General features: G+C 27.1%; 1 protein-coding gene across 1 annotated transcript in view; it reads left to right on the top strand.

The window, feature by feature from the left end:
• Window positions 1–6,681, top strand: part of LOC113366548 (cytoplasmic protein NCK1) — a 56,276-nt gene extending 49,595 nt beyond the window's left edge. The window contains exons 2-10 of the mRNA XM_026608173.1: window positions 2,010–2,257; window positions 2,667–2,828; window positions 3,354–3,561; window positions 3,691–3,824; window positions 3,914–4,137; window positions 4,223–4,323; window positions 4,399–4,488; window positions 4,624–4,843; window positions 6,208–6,681. Of these exons, the coding sequence (XP_026463958.1) occupies window positions 2,690–2,828; window positions 3,354–3,561; window positions 3,691–3,824; window positions 3,914–4,137; window positions 4,223–4,323; window positions 4,399–4,488; window positions 4,624–4,843; window positions 6,208–6,426 (1,335 nt within the window). The 5' untranslated portion in view covers window positions 2,010–2,257; window positions 2,667–2,689 and the 3' untranslated portion in view covers window positions 6,427–6,681. The remainder of the gene's footprint in view (window positions 1–2,009; window positions 2,258–2,666; window positions 2,829–3,353; window positions 3,562–3,690; window positions 3,825–3,913; window positions 4,138–4,222; window positions 4,324–4,398; window positions 4,489–4,623; window positions 4,844–6,207) is intronic.
• Window positions 6,682–19,585: the final 12,904 nt, after the last annotated feature.

Genomic DNA, 19,585 nt, shown 5'->3' with positions numbered 1-19,585 from the left:
CTTTTCGGCTTTCTATTACGAATTAAATAAGGTCTGTTCGGCATCGGTTGACTTTCTTCTTGCTCAATTATGTAATATTCATCTAACGCTTTAAACCACATACGTCGATATTCTTCGGAAAGCAACAGATAAAGATCAGCTTTCTTATCTTCTTGCAAAAACTTTGGATAAAAGGGCTTTTTGCCTTGAAATTTTGATGAACAAATTTGTGGTCGCGGCGGAACTATCGTTGCTGGTCTCCAATTAGCGATGGCCGGATCCGGTTTTGAGCGACGCGAATTTTTCGTTTTGGGTTTGGTCTCCGTTGTAGCCATCTCTAATTATTTTCTATTCGATATTAAAAAGGATTAATAATTTTATATTTTAATTGAATTAAAATTAGAAAAGACTAAAATCGTAATCCACAAAATTCAAAACATCATTTTTATTTTGACAATTATTAAAACGTTTTCTTTTGTTATAAAATTACAGAATTCTACAAAAATGACATTGACGAATTTTTGGTATGAAATATGAAGTCAAAATTGATGATATTTTATAATAAAACCACTTATATATTTTAGAAAGTACACAATTGGAATTATATCAATATGATCAAAAAATTTAACGAGCACGATTCCTGCCGATAACAGATTGTTTTTGAATTTTTAAAATCAGTTCAGGATTTTTTATGAAAATGTTAACGAAAAATTTCGCACCAATTTGCCAATCTATATATATTTATAATCTTCTTTTATCTATGCTGCCAATTATAAAGAAACGGCTCTGGCGGACGCCGCGAGTTCCTGCCAGGTTTCATCAAATCAGGCTTTTAAATTTTTGAAATCGGTTCAGTCGTTTTTGAGAAAACGTCGACGTAAAAATCAATAAATAATTAATCAATAATATATACTATTCTTTTATTACATACACATTTGCAATAGATAAATTAATAGTATATATTGGTGATTCACGCATTAAACAATTCTTGTTCCAATTTTAGTCTGAACCAGGGCTTCTTAAACTTTTGTCCTTTTCTACCCCATTTACGATTGCGAGTTTTTATGCGACCTCACCTATGATTGCGAGTTTCTTGATGATCCCATACACATTTGCGCCTAAGGTTCACACGCGATTGAAGTAAAACTTATTTGCTACTGTGCAGGATGGCATTTAAGCTGTAATATCTGTCTTGCCTAAAAAATATCTTCCATTGTAATGACTTCAAGGATTTATAGAAACTACGGATAATATAGAAATAATTTCTAACCAATAAACTTACGTTTAGTACACGGCACAAATGTTTAATTTGTTGTATTATGTTCAAGGAACAGGGTAAAATATTCTTCTGATTCAGGCATCAAGTTTTGCACTACGATGTAGTTTTAAATTGTTTATTTATCTTTCTATGTCGATTTCCTTGTTGATATCGAGCATACAACGACAGATCTCTATTCACATACAGGACGACTAATCACAATCGACCCGTATTGAAATGATTTCACCGAGAGCGAATGAAGTACAGTTTGGGCGTAACGCAATTTCCGTTGCATTTGTACAGATTTACACCCTGGCCGCGCCTAAAGGAGTTGTACTTCAAAAATAAATTAATTACACATTTACAAATAAAAATATATAGTTTGAGAATTTATTGAAAACATACAAAAATTATAACACCCTTTTGGGGTTGCGACCCATAGTTTAAGAAGCCCTGGTCTAAACGATTCAGAATGACTTTAAATATCAAGAAAAACAGAAAATTAACCAAACAACTTTTTCTCAAAGTTAAAAATAATAATGATGAATTATTACTATTAGTATATAATAATTAAAGTATTTAAATAAGAATAAGACAACTCAACAAACAATTAATTTCTTTGTGCGGCTACATATTGTGATAATATAAATATTTATCTAATTACTGAGTTCTCAAAGCAATCTACTTGACAATAAATAAATTTTATCAATAAAAAATTAAAATAAACTTTATTTATTATTGTTTCTCAAACTTTGTTTACTATCTCTCACAGAAATCACCAATGTAGAATATGGCAACACTGAAATCGCTGTCAACTAAAGAAAAAACATGGAGAACAAGTTAATCTATCAAATGCAGTTTTCTTAATCGAATTTTGTCTGAATTTGTAAATGTGGAGAAAGTGGGTGAGGTCCGTAGTGTCATTGTTTTTAAATATTAACGTTAATGTGGTTTGTTCTGAATAAGTTAATAATGTATAAAAGTGGCATTTGGTATGCTAAGTGATTACTTTTGTGACATGTATGTATGAAATGTGCATTTTAAACATACAAATATTTCACTAGTGATTTGCTGGACTAAAACACATTTGCAATCTTGAAATATTAATATTTTTGTTATGAATAATTCTATGATGCTTTATAACAAACACATAGACATAGATAGCTAACGTTTTTAAACATTTGCGTAGTCGAACATAATTTTGAAAATGAAGTATTTGTTGTCCTTATGTTAATGTAATTTGACCAATTTTCAATTATATATCAGTTTAATTGTACATTTAATAGTTTGTTGTCAGACGTTTTTTTAATTTAAAATGATTATTATCTTTGCCAGCAACATATTTTTATAATAATTGTTATATGATTATTACAATAATTGTTATATAACTATTACATTATTATTTATGTTATGATTTATTTATCTCTAGATATTAAGCATTTGCTTTGAGGAATGTTGGAGACGCGGTCTATGCGTGGAACGGGAGCCTGTAATGACCCAACCACAACCTCTTGGCAAAACAAAAATCACTCACTAAATCAAAGTCGACCACCTCCTCCAGTACACCACATGGCAGCCAATATGAGACACGGTAAAATGAAATTGTTATGATGATCCTTCATTTGTGCTAGTAACTCCTAAACATCTGGTATAAAACAGAATGTTTATTATAAAATTTGGTTACAAAATACTATTCTCTTGCTCCTGTACATTATATGATTGTGAATACTTTTTATATATTTTGATTATAATTTAGTGTTCTTAATTGGGTCTTAACAATTTGTATTTTCTTTTATCGGATAGTATATTTTCAAATTACTTGTTATGATCTGTATACCCAATTGTAGTGCTTACAGAATTTTGCTATAATTTTGATTATTCAAAATATAAATTGATCACTTTATAATTTGATTATAAATTTTGAGTCAGTTTTACCATTGATTGATTTTCATTTTTAAAATTGAAAAGCCCCAGAAAATATGTTTGCAAATCAGTTTTTTAATTTTTTTAAAATTGAAGCACAGTAATTTATGTTATTGAGAGATCAATGTGTTTATAGATTTTTAAATATTGCATTTATTATAAGAGATGTTATTTATCTATTTATAATAATAAGGTAAAACAAATCAAGAAGATGTCTGCTATGTTGTTGCAAAATATGACTATGCTGCGCAAGGCTCACAAGAACTGGATTTGCGCAAAAATGAACGTTATCTGTTATTGGACGATTCGAAACATTGGTGGAGAGTTCAAAACTCACGAAATCAATCAGGATATGTTCCAAGCAATTATGTGAAAAAAGAAAAACCTTCACTGTTTGACAGGTAATTCTAGCATTAATATTTTATATGCTTGAAGTTCTAAGCATATATTAAATTGTTTTCTTATTATTTAATTTATTAACTCAAATTTGTTTTAAAACCAATTAATTTTTATCACATTATTATCAACAGTATAAAGAAAAAAGTTAAGAAAGGCACTGGATCTAAGACTCTACCATCAAGTGGATCACCTTCTCACCATCACGGATCTGTAGACTCTCCAACAATGGCCAGAAGAGTACCAGCTGATCCATCAGAGGCTATTGGTATGTATCTATTAAAAAAAAAATAGCATGCTGCAATAAACTTATTAAAAAAATGATAGCAATTTTTAAAATATATGTCATGTTTTTAGGAACTGCTGTTGTAAAGTACAACTACCAAGCTCAACAGCCTGATGAGCTTTCATTAACAAAAGGAACCCGTATCTTAATCTTAGAAAAAAGTAATGACGGCTGGTGGCGTGGCCAAAGTGGAAATGTAGCTGGTTGGTTTCCCTCAAATTATACCAATGAAGAAGGCGATTCCGATGAAGCTTTACATACATATGCCATGGCTGAAAATGTTCTTGATATTGTTGTGAGTTACAGACTTCTATTCCATAAACTATTATCAATTTTTCAGATATAGATCACTCATGTTTATACCCCTCAACTATTTTTAGGTGGCATTGTATTCATTTTCTTCAAATAATGATCAAGAATTGTCTTTTGAAAAAGGAGACCGTCTTGAAATTCTTGATAGACCACCAGCAGATCCTGAATGGTCAGATACTTTTTTTTTTATAATCACCTTTTTTTTTGTAGATAACAGTTACAAATTTCAAAATTGCTCTTTTAGGTTTAAAGCACGAAATGGTATGGGTCAAGTAGGGTTAGTTCCACGCAATTATCTACAAGAACTTTCAGACTACTTATCGCAACCTTATAGGTAAACAAACATTTATACACAGTTTTGGATATCTGTGTCTGTATATATGTATATATATATATGTATATATGTATATATATATATATATATATATATATATATATAATGATTGAATCTTATAAATAAATTAATTAGGGATCGTGGGTGCCATGCTGATGGCCAAGGCACGGATTCTCTGGACCGACGTAATAATGATGCGCCAGGTACAACTGATAGATGTAAACCGGTTGCAGATAGGCCACATCTTTCTGGGAAGCCCTGGTATTATGGTTGTATTACACGCAATCAGTGTGATGTAATACTAAATCAACATGGTCATGATGGAGATTTTCTTATTCGTGATAGTGAAACTAATGTAAGTTATTGTATATTTATTAACTTTTTGAACATAACAATGGTGAGTTTTTTGGTACGATCGATTGAGCCGTTTTTTTAGAATTCGCAGAAATGTGCAAAAGAATCGGCCAAGCCGTTTCTTCGTAGTTAGTTGTTCGACGACTTTAATGAGTCCTTGCATGACGATAGTGTATCTGGTCTTAATGAACATATCAAAATATGAATGAAGTTCAATTATGAAAATAAAGTAAAATTTGAATTAATCGGCCGCGCTTTTAGAAAACATTGCGTGCATAATAATGTGTAATATTGAATAACTATAGCAATTCGGTATACTTATAAATCACTCATAAATTAATATATTGATTTCTTATTGAATAAATATATTATTTAAACATTTTGCAAAATTCATGTAGCATTAAGACAAAATACTATTTGCAACTAGTTCCTGTAGGGTAAGTTATAGTAATCGCAAAAAAACGAAAATGAAAATTATTACATATCTTCACGTTTCAGAGATTTTTGAACTTTTTGGCATGCCTTAGTAAAACTGGATGTATGTGTGTGTGTGTGCCTGTGTGCGCGGATACAAATTTTCGTCGACGATTTCGGGAACACGGTTTAACCGATTTCAATTATTCAAAAAACATTCGATTCATATTGATAAGGAGACGTGCTGATTAGTTTTTGGCACAGGCAGGTCTAGCCGTTTCGAAGATGCGGGGCAAAAAGAGCCAAAAACGGTAACTCAGCTTTTAAGAGAACGGAGTGTCCGATTTTAATAATTCAAAAAACATTTTACTTGTATTGACATGAAGAACTGATTAAATTTTTGGCAAATTATCAGATATTTTGTGGAGATTTTAATAATATATATCAATTTTGTTAACATTTCTATAGGTTCTTTAACATAGTTTGTCCGTAAGACAGCGGCGCGGCGCTTACACGCTTTGATATTGCTGCTCTAAAGCAGTGCGATTGCTTTGAAATATGTTCAAATTTTCCAAAATATTTCAAAATAAAAGACATTTTTTTCTAAAAATTCAATTTTTTTCAAAAATTTAAAATCTCTCAAAAATCTTATTTTTTCAAAGCTTAAAAAAATAAATAACAATTAATAAAAGAATTAATTTTTGGTACGGGAAGTTGCAGCAATTTACCTTAAGGCACGATGCCATGCACCACTAATTTGATAATTATTTTTTTCGAGTTTCTAAGAATTAGCTTATTATTAGTATAATATAAAAAACTCTTGGTATGAGAGATCCTTATAATATAGTATTTTGCTAGTAATTTTATTCTGAAAATATTGTCGACCTTCTTCTAAATTGAAGGATTCTTTCATTTATTTCAAAAATTTTCATTAATTTAATTTGATTATAGATGGGCGACTACTCAGTATCTCTCAAAGCTCCTGGCCGTAATAAGCATTTTCGAGTGCATGTTGAAGGCGCACTGTACTGCATAGGTCAGAGAAAGTTTCACACTCTTGATCAATTAGTCGATCATTACCAAAGAGCACCTATTTATACCAATAAACAAGGTGAGAAATTATACTTAGTAAGACCGCTACCCAAGCTGACGGGTTCTAATGGCACATGAATGAACAATATTGGTACGTTCTAAAAAATGGTTTCTGAGATTTAATTTGGTTCTTAATTTGATGCCCTGGAGGAGGCATTGCAAAATGAATTGGCATGCAAAATAAGTTTCTTAAATTAAGAGATTTGTGATGAACTTTTTTTTAACTAAATGATACTCTTATAGAACAAATTCTAAAAGTGGTATACAATTATTGAGTGACGGAAATAATTTGAAATGAATTTTAATTTATATAAGTGGAACAAATGCACTACAGTCTTTTGTAGATTGAATTGTGTCAATAATATCTATATATTGAGATTAATCTTTGACCTGAAAATAAATTTTAATAAACTGTGATACTTTAATTACCATTCATTGAAATTTTTTTCAGGAGTAAATAAATTAATATTAATTTTATTGACAATACTCAATCTCCAACTGTTGTGATTGAAACATTTGTTCATTGTATTGCCAATGTTTGATGTGAAAAAGTAGAAAATCATATAAAAATTTAATTAATACAAGAATACATATTAGCTTTCGAAAATCAGTGGTAGCTAATTTCAGTGTGGTTAATACTCTAGTAAGTTTTTATACTGATAATAAGTTTTATTGGGTTTTTGATAAAGTATAATAAATATACTAAGATCTAAACAATGTATCATAAGCTTTTTATATAAAATATAAATTTAAGTAAGATGATATTATATTCAAATAATAGATCAAATCTAAATATTTTCAAGCAATGGTCTCGAGTAGATATCTATACGACCTCACTTGTATATTTATTTTTAATTTTGTTTTATAGTGTTGTGTTCGGTTTGCTTATATTTCACATTAATTATGAAGGTAAGTTACGATTATCCATATTATTTTTATATACATTTTTATAGTATTCTATTATATAATTAAATATATTATATGATTTTAAAGACTGAGTTTAGCTACATATAGGTATATGTTTAATGAACAGATTTTGGTGTTTTTAGCTGGCGATACTTGATTTGGATTATGTTTTGGATATAATATCATGTATTTTAATGATAAAATAATGAAATTATAACATGATGCTATGAGTGAAAATGTTGATGTATTTCCAATACCAAAATTGGAATGTGCTAAATTGATGTGCATATGACGAGCAAACAATTTGTTCAAAATGTTTTATAACATATTGAAATTGTATAAGGCTTAATTAATACATATTTAAAAATATAACATATTGCACATACAAATATCAACCATAGATGTTTTGTTTTTAGAAAAGATTTAAGATTTAAGTCTTAGTTTGTTTGTAATAATTGTAGATAATTATAAATTTGTCTTCAAGTTTTAAAGCAAATTGTTTTAATGAAACCATAAATCTTTAAGGAAAATTCCTAATTGAATTTTACAAATGTACAAATTTTATGATATAAAACATTTTGAATGAACTATGATGTCTATGTCTCATTAATCGAGAGAGTATAAATGTAATTTTCAGGCTAGGTTAATTTATATTAGAGCGTATAGACAAATTTTGTTTAAATTATTCATATAGATCTAACCAAAAAATATTTATTATTATAAAAAAATATTATCTGAAGTATTTTAGTTGGATATGTGTGAGTGTATTATGAATAAACTTTTTGCATTTTTGTGTTTGATATAAACATATATACATATGCCATATCATTGTAGTCATGTTCTTAATATTATTATGGTATGTGTCAGTAGGATGTTTTACCTTGAATCTGCAAGTGATATTATTATTAATACCACACTTTTTTTTGTCAAAGAGATTTTTTCATCTTTGCCATAAGATTTTAATTTCAAACTTTTTATATCATTATTTCCTTTATTTAACGATACGGTGAGATGTTATATATAATGTATTCTAAGAGCATGAGTGATTTTGAACTAGCATGATCAAAACATTTATAGCTTATTTCTACATGAACATTTAGCATTTTTTACGATATTAAAAAATGTGATTTGAATGAGTCAATGTGAAATATCATGACAGCTGCACAAAAGCTTTCTACTTTTCTCTTGATATTTATTTCTAACTTGCAGTTATGTCGATGAAATATTTCAATTTCGATTTCATTTCTTAAAGAATATGCTTCGGGATATTTCTTATAATAGGGTTAAAGTGTGGATGTCATTGCGGTTCATAATGACTATTATTATTATCGACTCGTTATAATATATTATTGAACAGGCTTTACAATATATAATATTGCCATTTATCCTATATTTATGCGCATATCAATACTATGCTAGCATATAAAACCATATACTGTATATTTATCTTATGTGTCACGATTATTTATTATATTTGAATATTATTTAGTTTTTTTTTTTGATACATTTCAAATTTAAGGTAGAAACAAAATTGAATATATGTATGATTATTTTGCATTTTATATATTTATAAATGTGGTAATGCAATGTAATATTAAATAAAATAACTTCTTAAAAATAATGGAAGTCTGCAAATAGCGTATTTTATTTCGTAAATTTATCATATTATTTTTAGACTTCATACATATTTACATATGTTAAATAAAATACTAATCACGTATTTACTACGTTATATTTTCTATAGCTCTTAATCGAACAATATAGAAAAATGGAGATACATTTTTCTACTTAATTTAAATTGACTCTTTATTAAGCACAATTTGTCTATAGACCGTTTATATTAGTAAACATTAAATATCAATTGAAAAATTGTATAACAAACGTCGTGTGCCAAATAAAGACCTTGGAAATCGTTGCTCGCGATTATAGTTAAACACATACCAGGGTTTAGAAAAAATATCAATATAAGATATTGTTTTAATTTATGGTTTGTGTTTAAAGTTAAACAAATTAATTAAATGAATTATTAATAGAGTAAAAACTTCTGCGCGATTTTGTGAGACGTTCTTAGTGAGCAATTTTTCACTAACAATAAGTGAATCATGATAATCAATAAAAGTCATAAAGACGAAGTAGGCAATCAAATCTAAAGTAAAGATTATTAAGCTACATAATTTTTTAGTCTTAGATTTTTTTTTGTTAAAATCTTAAAAGAGAAAATAAATGTTCTCATGTAATAAGAGAGAATCACAGAGATAGTTATATATGCTTGCAATAGATTCATATTCGTAATTTTTTGTGGATACATCACAAAAATGTGAATGCCAATGTAAATTGTACGTGATAATTTTTATAATTTTTATTTTGATAAACAGAATTTATATGTAATTTTCAAGCCATCTCCGGAACAGACTTTATATAAAATTTTCATGTCAAATCTGGTTGGACACCCATGTTAAATTTTTTATCAAAAAATGCCCATTTTTCTTAAATATGACTCGCCATCATTATACATATTTTAATCGATCTATAAATTCGATTTTGACAAAATGTGTATTGATTGTAATAATTTCAATAGAGTTTACTATACCAATAATTAACTACTATTTAATAGGTACTTAGTCTACTATACCAATAATTAATATTTTTAGCAAAATAAACAGAAATAAGTTAGAACATTATTTTATAGAACATTAATATTTTACTTGAAAAAGTCATCATATTAATTTAGTTGCAGAAATTGTTTTCATTCTTTTGTTATGATAATTATTAATAATTTATCTATTAGAATGCTAATTAAATAGCGAAGCAACATAATAAAAATATCATGTACACGTGTATTATATAATATTAATTGCAAATTTTTATTAACATTTTTTTTACATTTAAAGCATTTCTATTTACATATTTTATTGGTTGACTGAAAGCAATTAATTTGCGGCTTATTTACCAATAGCAATAAGGACATACTTATTTTAGATTTATCTGAAATTTTAGATATTTTACTAATATTTGTTGATGTAGATTTGTAGTCAAAAAAAAAATTGGATGTTACTAATATGGTCCCTTTGTTTCGAGTGTTTCAAGGTGATCGGCTGAATTGATTATATTAGAACAAATATTTTTAGCTATTCTTAGCTTTCAGATTACATTAACTTATACTTATCTTTATAACTTTATAAGCTATATAATTATTTTATAACTCGTTTTATAAGCTATATAAATGTGTTTTATCATTTATATAGGTAAGAAAGGTTTCGTTTTCCTCGTCAATATTTTTGTTGCAGTGAATGATAAATTGTAGCAAATTAAATTATATAAATTATTAAAGCGCATAACTTTACAATACACTATCTATTTGTTTTGAAAGTGATAAAAGAAAATATTTCTTAATTGCTTTTTTAATGAGTTCACAGCATAATAGATCAAGCCATGCTAAAAATTTGCAATTCGAACTGATTCGTAATCGTACGATTATATTGACTTTTGAATGTTGATACAGTATTGTTTTTATTTATTTTCTATAGACCTGATCAAATTTATTCCTGTAAAGAATTATTTAGAATTGATGATGCGAAGATGTTTATTTTAAAATCCACGCATAATCAAACAGTTTTTAAAATCAATGATATATTTAAAGCATATGTTATGTTTATATTTGTTTATCTATTTATTAAAAAAAAACTCAAAAGTATCATTAAATTTATTGTATGCTGCAAGTGAGATTATTCATTTCCAAAATATTAATTGAAATATAAAAGTTGAACTATAAGTTTATTTGCACAAATTTTTGTATTCACTATTTTAAATTAACGGTATTACTTAATTTTTGTTAATAAAGATGTTCTGTTGCTAGCCCGGAATTTTCACGTGATATATTCAAAATTTAACTTTTTAATTAGAATATAATGTGATAAAAGAGCAAATATGTACATATTTGCATATATATGTATATATATATATATACATATATATATACATATATATATATATATATATATATATTTGTTAGGCTTGATTTAAATGAAAATGTGAAATATCTTTCTTAAATAATTCGGTTTTAATTTATTAAGTGTTATTGCATTTGTTTTTTTACAATATATTGAAACTAATAATTAATATCATATTTTTTAAGTCATGAATATTCTTTAATTTTATTGATATTAATATTTAATTTAAAAAAATGCAAAATCTATTAATACATAAAATTATTTTTATAATCACAAACTACTCACTAAAGCATTGTGATTGAAAACATGTGCAATTATTCCGAGAAAAGATTATTTTTTTTAATGTAACTGCTTTAATTTGTTAAACGTTGCATATAATGTGTTACATCTCCTTATTTACAATATTTTGGTATTTAAAATTAATATTACTTTGTCTTGACTTTTGAAAACATACAAAATCAATCAATACATTCTTGATTATTTGATAATATAATTATTTTAGACATGTAATTACATAACATTACATATTTTATTTTATAAATACAAAAATTACATTTTTTTTGCAAGATCACAAATAAAAAAAAATAGAAAAAAAAGAATCAGAAACCATATTGTATATTTTTTTAAAATCTGCTTATGTATGTCTACATCTCTACTAATGTTGTTACAATATTTATTCACTTAAAGTAAATAAGATCAGATAAATAAAATATTTCATTAGTAGTAGATGAGTAGTAGGTTTCTATTTGTTTTTATAGTTTTTTATATGTACATATTATTAAAACTAGACATGCTAATATAACTTTTATAATAACTAATTAACTAATTATAACCAATTAACTTTTAATATTTAAATAGCGGCCCATTGAAAGCTACTTGGAGGGCGTCCATTAATCACGAGAGAGGCTTTTAAGGGGAGGGAGGTTTGGGAAAAAATCACAAAATATCAGATGGGGATGCGAGAGGTCTATAGACCTCGAAGATATCACGTGTATTTATTTTTACCGTTTTTTTTTTTCAAAAAAATTTACGGAACTAAAAATACGGGGGGTGATTTTAAATATCACGAAGTATCATCAAGGGTGAAAGGGGATCCCAAAATCATTAAAAAATCTATTACTTATTGATAATAATAGGCGCCCCCTTGTCTGCTCTGTCCTTGTCGTGTCAAGTGCATGCCTGACCACGTGCACGTACCATGCCACCAAATATGTCAATTAATTTAACTTAAATGGGTCATGTTATCGTTGTTTTTGTTTAACTGTGTGAGCAATGTTTGCTATCATTACTTAAAAACATATTTTTACTTAATTTCATCTATAAATATTATATTTCGTAATTAATTTTGTCTTTTTTCGATAGTCAACAAAACATATCCGTTTGAATTAATTTTTGATAACTGTTTATCAACATTGAGTAAAACGGTATGATATAGACATTTATTTATATATGTGTACATATGAATGATATACAAATCTATATAAACGAGTCATTCTGGTTTTTGCTAAATTTGTCTTTTTATTGTGAATAAATCTTCTAAATTAAATATAATAATTACTTAATCTTGTACAGTCTCGATAAATATGTCTCAACAACAATCAACAGCAAAAACACACTAAATAATTAAATTAAAAAAAACTATTAACAAAAAATACAAACACATATTAGGGTGGTCCTTAATATGGATTTTCCTAATTACTTTACTTCCAGGGGCTCAAATGCTTCCAAATTGTTAGAAAAAACTCTCTGAAAGTTTAAGCCTTAATATTAACTTTAAGATAGTGCGCACTCTAACTAAAGTTTCTTAGTGCTTCTTTCTAAGCAATTATATAAAATATATCAAATTTTTGTTGTATTTTTTTTTATTTGTGATCAAAATAAGCAAATACAATATTATTCTCTAAATTTTGATTCACTGATCGCTAATTTATGAAATTCTAAAAAACACATAGAATTTTATTCTCATGTGAAACTTTGGTTGGAGTGCGGACTATCTTAAAGTTAATATTAAGAGCTAAAACTATCAGAAGATTTTTCTTATAAATTTGGAAGCATTTGAGTCCGTTGGAGTATATATATATATATATATATATATATATATATATATATGTGTGTGTGTGTGTGTGCTCCGACATATATTAAAAAGATGCCAGAATTTATAAAATTTATAAAATTTCGAAATTGCAGTTGATATTTTAATATATTTGATCCTTAACCTTAAGAACAATCGCATAAGAAACATTGCTAATATGATTAGACTTATTAACTAAATGTTAATTATTACATGATCTTAAATATTGACTTGATATCAAATGTAGAGCACAAAGTATTACATAATACTAATTGTAAGTTGTTCTTGTAATTTTACCGCATGGATCAATACCAAAATACGCAGTGTGGTTCAAAATATTATATGTAATACTGTTTCTTATGAATATAAAACTCTTACAAAAAGTAAAGTAGTTCAGAAAAGTCGGACTTTCATTGGAAAGTTTGCTTTGCCTAGAGTATATTATATGTTTTTTTGTGTGATAATTTTCTAACAATTAGAACATGTCGTATTTAAAAAAGTTGAACAAAAAGTATTTTGTTCTATGTCTTTTCCTTCAATATAACCGATTATCTCTCATATACATTATTAAAATTTACTAATTAAAGAAAAAAATCTCTAGAATGTTTAAAATAATTATAAAATAAAATAATGTTTAAAATAATTAATAAAAACAAATTGGAAAAGGTCCAGAATTAGTTCATAACTTATTATGAACTTATGTCTATAAACTTATGTTTATTTTATTCATATGTTTTTCATTACAAATTCTGCAAACTAAGAAGTTTTAAAGCTCTTGCATGCGTTTATTAACATTTATTCATTACATAAGATAATTTTAAAATAATAATTACGGTGGAGACGCCTCATACATTATCAACCACATCAAATTAATTTAAGCTATTTTTAGTAAATTATCTATTTTTTAATTATTCATGGATGGATCTCTTACATTTTTTCAGTATAGCTTTTTAGGAAAATAATAATAATATTAAATCACCAAATAGTTACGCCTATTTCGAACAGTTTCTTAATTGCTTAAAAGATGATTTATCAAGTGAGCCAATTAATTATTTTACTAGTGATTTGTGTAATACAAATAACAACTTTATGTAAATAACAAACGAGCAACAAATAATGACGCATAGCATTACAAATCCATTAAATTGTTAATGCACCAATTTTATCACTTGTTTGTTTAAATTATTTGACGTCAGTTTATATTTTTATACGTAGATCACGATAAAAACATTGAATGAAAAAATGAATGGTTATTGAATAGAATTTGAACTTTAAATTTACTACTAAATTAATACTAAAAATTGCTGCTATAAACATTGTTATATCTTCTTAATATGGAATATTATTTGCTTTGCCTTGCTGTCTCAGTTATATCATGTTAGATGTTTTATTATTATTATAATAATAAATTACCTATGTCTATAAAATTTAGGATTTCTTAGACATGACATAAGTATATCTGTATACAAGTATGAAAAGTTGGATTATAAATAAATGGACTGAGGTAGTTTAATGAAAAGATTTTCCATTATTTGCTAAATTACTGTCTTGTAAAATACGCTGCATTGCATATCTCGAGCTCATTATATTATCTGAATATGTCAGATTTTCCTCTCATAATACTATTTATTTTCTAAAGAAACCTCTTAGATTTATTAACTTTCCGTAGGGCAAGTTATAGTAATCGCAAAAAAATCGAAAATGAAAATTTGTATATATCTTTACGTTTCAGTGGTTTCTGAACATTTTGGCATATCTTAGAAAGAAATGGATGTATGTGTGTGTGCGGATACAAATTTTTGGCGAATATTTGCGATTTCTACTGGTCAGGAGACGTGCTGATCAGTTTTTTTGTAAAAGGAGATATGGGGCAAAAAGTACCATAAACGGTAACTTAGTTTAGCTTCGATATTTTGTCTCTATGCAGTTAAAGCAGTACGATTGCTTTGAAAAAAAAGTTTAGAATTTCCAAAATATTTCAAAATTAAGAAAACATATTTTTTCAAAAGTCATTTTTTTTTTTTCAAAAAAACTAAATTTTTGTCAAAAATTTATAGTTTCTTAAAAATCTAATTTTTCCAAAGTATATTTTTTTCAAAAATGTTAATCTTTTTAAAAAAATAATTCTTGGTACAGGAAGTTTGAGCAATTTGCCTTAAGACACGATGCCATGCGCCCCACTAGTTTTATTAGCAATTAAAATAAAAACATTTAAACGCAACAAATTAAGAAACATCAGGATTGCGCAAATATTTCAATTAATCTTAATTAATTTTAATTGAAATTTTAGCGAGATTTGCGAAGAGAAAGTTTAAGTATTTTCGCGATTAGATATGTGCAAAAAATGAGGTCAAACATTCGGCTCGTCATTGCTGGCAAAAGTTTATCGACATTAATGTGCGCACCCGAAGATCATACGATATACTAAAATAGCAGCTGAAAATTAGCGCACTAGTGAAAGCTCAAGCTTTTTTGCGTCTGCATTTCGAGGTCATTTATTCGCCATTCTGCATAACTGCAATCTCTCGAATACCAAAACACGTGCCAATCGATACTAGTAAAGTTTTTACACAAAGTACGTAGTTTGCGAAATACATGGTGGCAACACGCCAACTTCCTATTTTCATGGACAAATGTATTAAGTATTTTGATATGACTATTAAAGTGTTAGAATAATTCTATAGGTCAATTTCATTTAGGATTTGATAGTACGTGACAGACTGGTGATCGCACCATTAAATTGGAGCTAGTCTTACCAGTGCACCTGATTCTCGGTTAATGCGAAGTAGGGTCAAAGTCGACGTCAGAATGCAGTGTTATTCAACACGATGATATATATATATATATACTCGTATATATATATATCTTATATTCTCACACCAATAAACATCTATAGCTCCAGGTATTTTCAATTAGAATTTTTAGTACATAAATGTATAATTTGGTTCTTAATGAGTGTTTAATTAAAAAACTTGTGATCAAAGGTCAAAAGTGAATGCTTTCAATTTTCAAATAATTCAAAAATGTATAAATGTACAATTTTTTTTTAATAGCTCCTGGACAAAAGATCTTCCTACATCTGCATATCATGAAATTATGGGACCGATTCTGTCGAAAATGTTATGGCAAGGCCATGTTACACTTCAACTTCCATACATTATTCTACTGAATCATACTGAATACTGTCAACATATCATGTATTTGCTGTGTATTCAGGCGTTTTACACATAAACAGCAACGTCACTCTTATGTTATGAACCTGAGTCAAAAAGACCCTGTTATCTAACATCGGTTTTTTGACATTGGTGCGGTTTCTAGGTCATGTTTTCTATCTGACAACCTGAGAAAATCACGTGACTGCAACTACATGGCTTAAGTCAATATTTAGACCGAATTTGTATGGAAAGTCCTTCATGACATCGCCTTGCCATAACAATGGTCTGTTATGAGGCAGAATCGGTTCATATATGTGAAATATTAAATAATTTTTCACATATATGAGAAAAATTGTCTTTTTTTTAAAAAATAAATTTTTAGATTGATATATGTATGCATGCAAATAATATTGCTTTGTTAATAATATTTTCGCCTACTTGCAACAATTGAATAAAGAGTTCATAATATTTCTTCATTCCAAAAATTATGCACCATTAATACAATATATGTCTGTTATTTTAGAATTTATATTTATTGTTAATGATACATAAATTTAATTTAATTTATTCCAATATTTTTATAACATAAACCTTCTTTAAATTTATAATCAAGATTGAATTATTATATTTGCTTAATTATTATATTTGGTTTTATAATGTGCTATTATACGATTTGATTTGATCATATAAAATTTTAATTATTTATTACTTTTAATTTTGAATCACCAGTTATATTTACTCTATATAATTTTTGCAAATATGAAATATCTATAATTTAATTAAAATTAAATAAAAAGCATAATAAGTATGAAGTAAAATATTGCTATCAAATCATTGGAATACAATTAGATAAATATTAGATAAATTGAATTAAAACAAATATAATATATATAAAAATATTACCATATATATCAAATATATTAAAATTAGATCAGATTGTTCATCAAATTATCCAATAAAAATAATATCTATAGAATCATTGTACATTAGATTAGATACATTGAAATTTGATTAGATAGTTATTGAATTGATGTAAATCTTTATATAATTCTTGTGATAAAAAATCTATTTATATTATTACATATTTACTATTGCTCTCAATATTTAGTAAGTATATGGTCCATTGAGAGAACATTTAAATAAAATGTGCATATCAAATAAGATTTTTGATAAAAATGTCATTTAACTTGAAATTTTTTTTTCTTTCTTAGAATTTAAAAAAAATACAGGGTTTCACAGGGTTCATACCCCCCGACTCCACGAACTGATCAAAACGATTTTATAGTACGTATAAAAAATTATAAGTTTTGTGTGATGTGTGTAATAAAAATTGCATTTTTTTAACTTTATTTAAGTCATTTTATCCATTTTAGAACCTTAAGAAATTCTTTATTATTATTATTACGCACTGATTTATTTAATTCATTATATATTTATTTAGCATTTCTAGATATTAAATAAAAATATATGATATATCAAGTGTATTTTTACATGCAATGTGCATAAAATTCAAAAATATAAGGGGGCGTCTATTAATCACGCGAGGCTTTAAATAGAGGTAGAGGTTGGACACAAAATTACAAAATATCACGAAAAGGAAGGGGGGAGGGTGTAGTAAGTTATAACCTGTATTTATTTTTTACTAAAAACAACGTTATGTTAACAGACAGTGGGGGGTTGTTTTCAAAATTATCAGGTTTTACGAAAGGGTGAGAAGGAGTCTAAAAATCCTTTAAAATCGATCACGTAATTGATGGACGCCTTCTAAGCTTTTTGATGGTGTATTTGATGAAAATGTCAATTAACTTTTTTCAATAACTAAATTTTGATGGTCATATGGTTATACATAGATATTATAATTGACTAGTGGTGCTCCAAGACAAATTGCTGAAACTTACCGTACCAAAACTTAAAATTACAAAAAAAGCCCTTAAATTTTATGAAAACTTTGAATAAATGAGATTTTTAAAGTTTTAAAATTTAAAAAAAAATACCGTTTACACTAGAATGACGGTGCGAGTCAATTTGACCCTTTTGCATTTTTATGTGATATATAATAACAATTACAAGTCATGTTTTTAAATATTTCTTTCGTTTTTCATAGCACAATGAAAGGTATACAAAAATTAATTCCTATTCCTCCCTAATCCCCAAATCCCTTACCTAAATCGACTCTCAGTCAGGCAAAATAGATATACAACCAACCTCCGCCATTCTAGTGTTTAAAAAAATGATTTTTTTACATATTTTGAATTTTTTTGAAAATTTTGAACTTTTTTTCAAAGCAATCGTGCTGCATTAATAGGTATCTTCTAAGGTATGCCAATATATTCAGAAACTTTTGAAACGTAAAGATATATAAAAATTTTCATTTTTCATTTTTTTGCGATTATTATAACTTACCCTACGGGAAATTAATAATCTGTTACATGTTACATGTATTTTATAACTAGTGAGGTGCATGGCATTGTGCCTTAAAGCAAATTGCTGGAACTTCCCGTGCCATAATTAAAAATCTTGGTATGTATGTATAGTATTAAAAATATGTACACATTGTTAAAATCTCTATAAAACATGACATTTTTTTCAACTTATTTTTATTGAGAGTCCATAACCGTTGAACCTGCCTTTCCAAAAATTTAATCAGTTCTTCATCTTATTAATACAAGTGTAATATTTTTTAAATCATTAAAATCGGACGCTTTATTCTCTTAAAAACTGAGTTACAGTTTTTGGCACTTTTTGTCCCGTATCTTCGGAACGGCTAGACCTGCCTTTGCCAAAAACTAATCAGCACGTCTCCTTATCTATACGAATCGAATGTTTTTTAAATTATTCAAATCGATTGATTGTTGTTCCCGAAATCGTCGACAAAAATTTGTATCCGCACACACACACACATCCATTTTTTCTAAGGCATGCCAAAATGTTCAGAAACCTCTGAAACGTAAATAAATATAAAATTTTCATTTTCGATTTTTTTGCGATTACTATATCTTACCCTACGGAAAATTAAAAAAAAGACTGACATGTATATTATAAAATCAATAATTTGTACCCAAATTTATTTTCCCAACAGTTTGAGAATCGCTGGCCGGTCGTAACTGTCATGGCAAAGCACAACGGCGCTCAACTGTCAGTTTAGTTTACGCTAG

The sequence above is a fragment of the Ctenocephalides felis genome, unplaced genomic scaffold (assembly GCF_003426905.1).
Source record: "Ctenocephalides felis isolate EL2017-DRISC unplaced genomic scaffold, ASM342690v1 CF-g0.4_SCAFFOLD_01170, whole genome shotgun sequence".
Lineage (NCBI taxonomy): Eukaryota > Metazoa > Arthropoda > Insecta > Siphonaptera > Pulicidae > Ctenocephalides > Ctenocephalides felis.
This window is presented reverse-complemented; position numbering and strand designations above follow the sequence as displayed.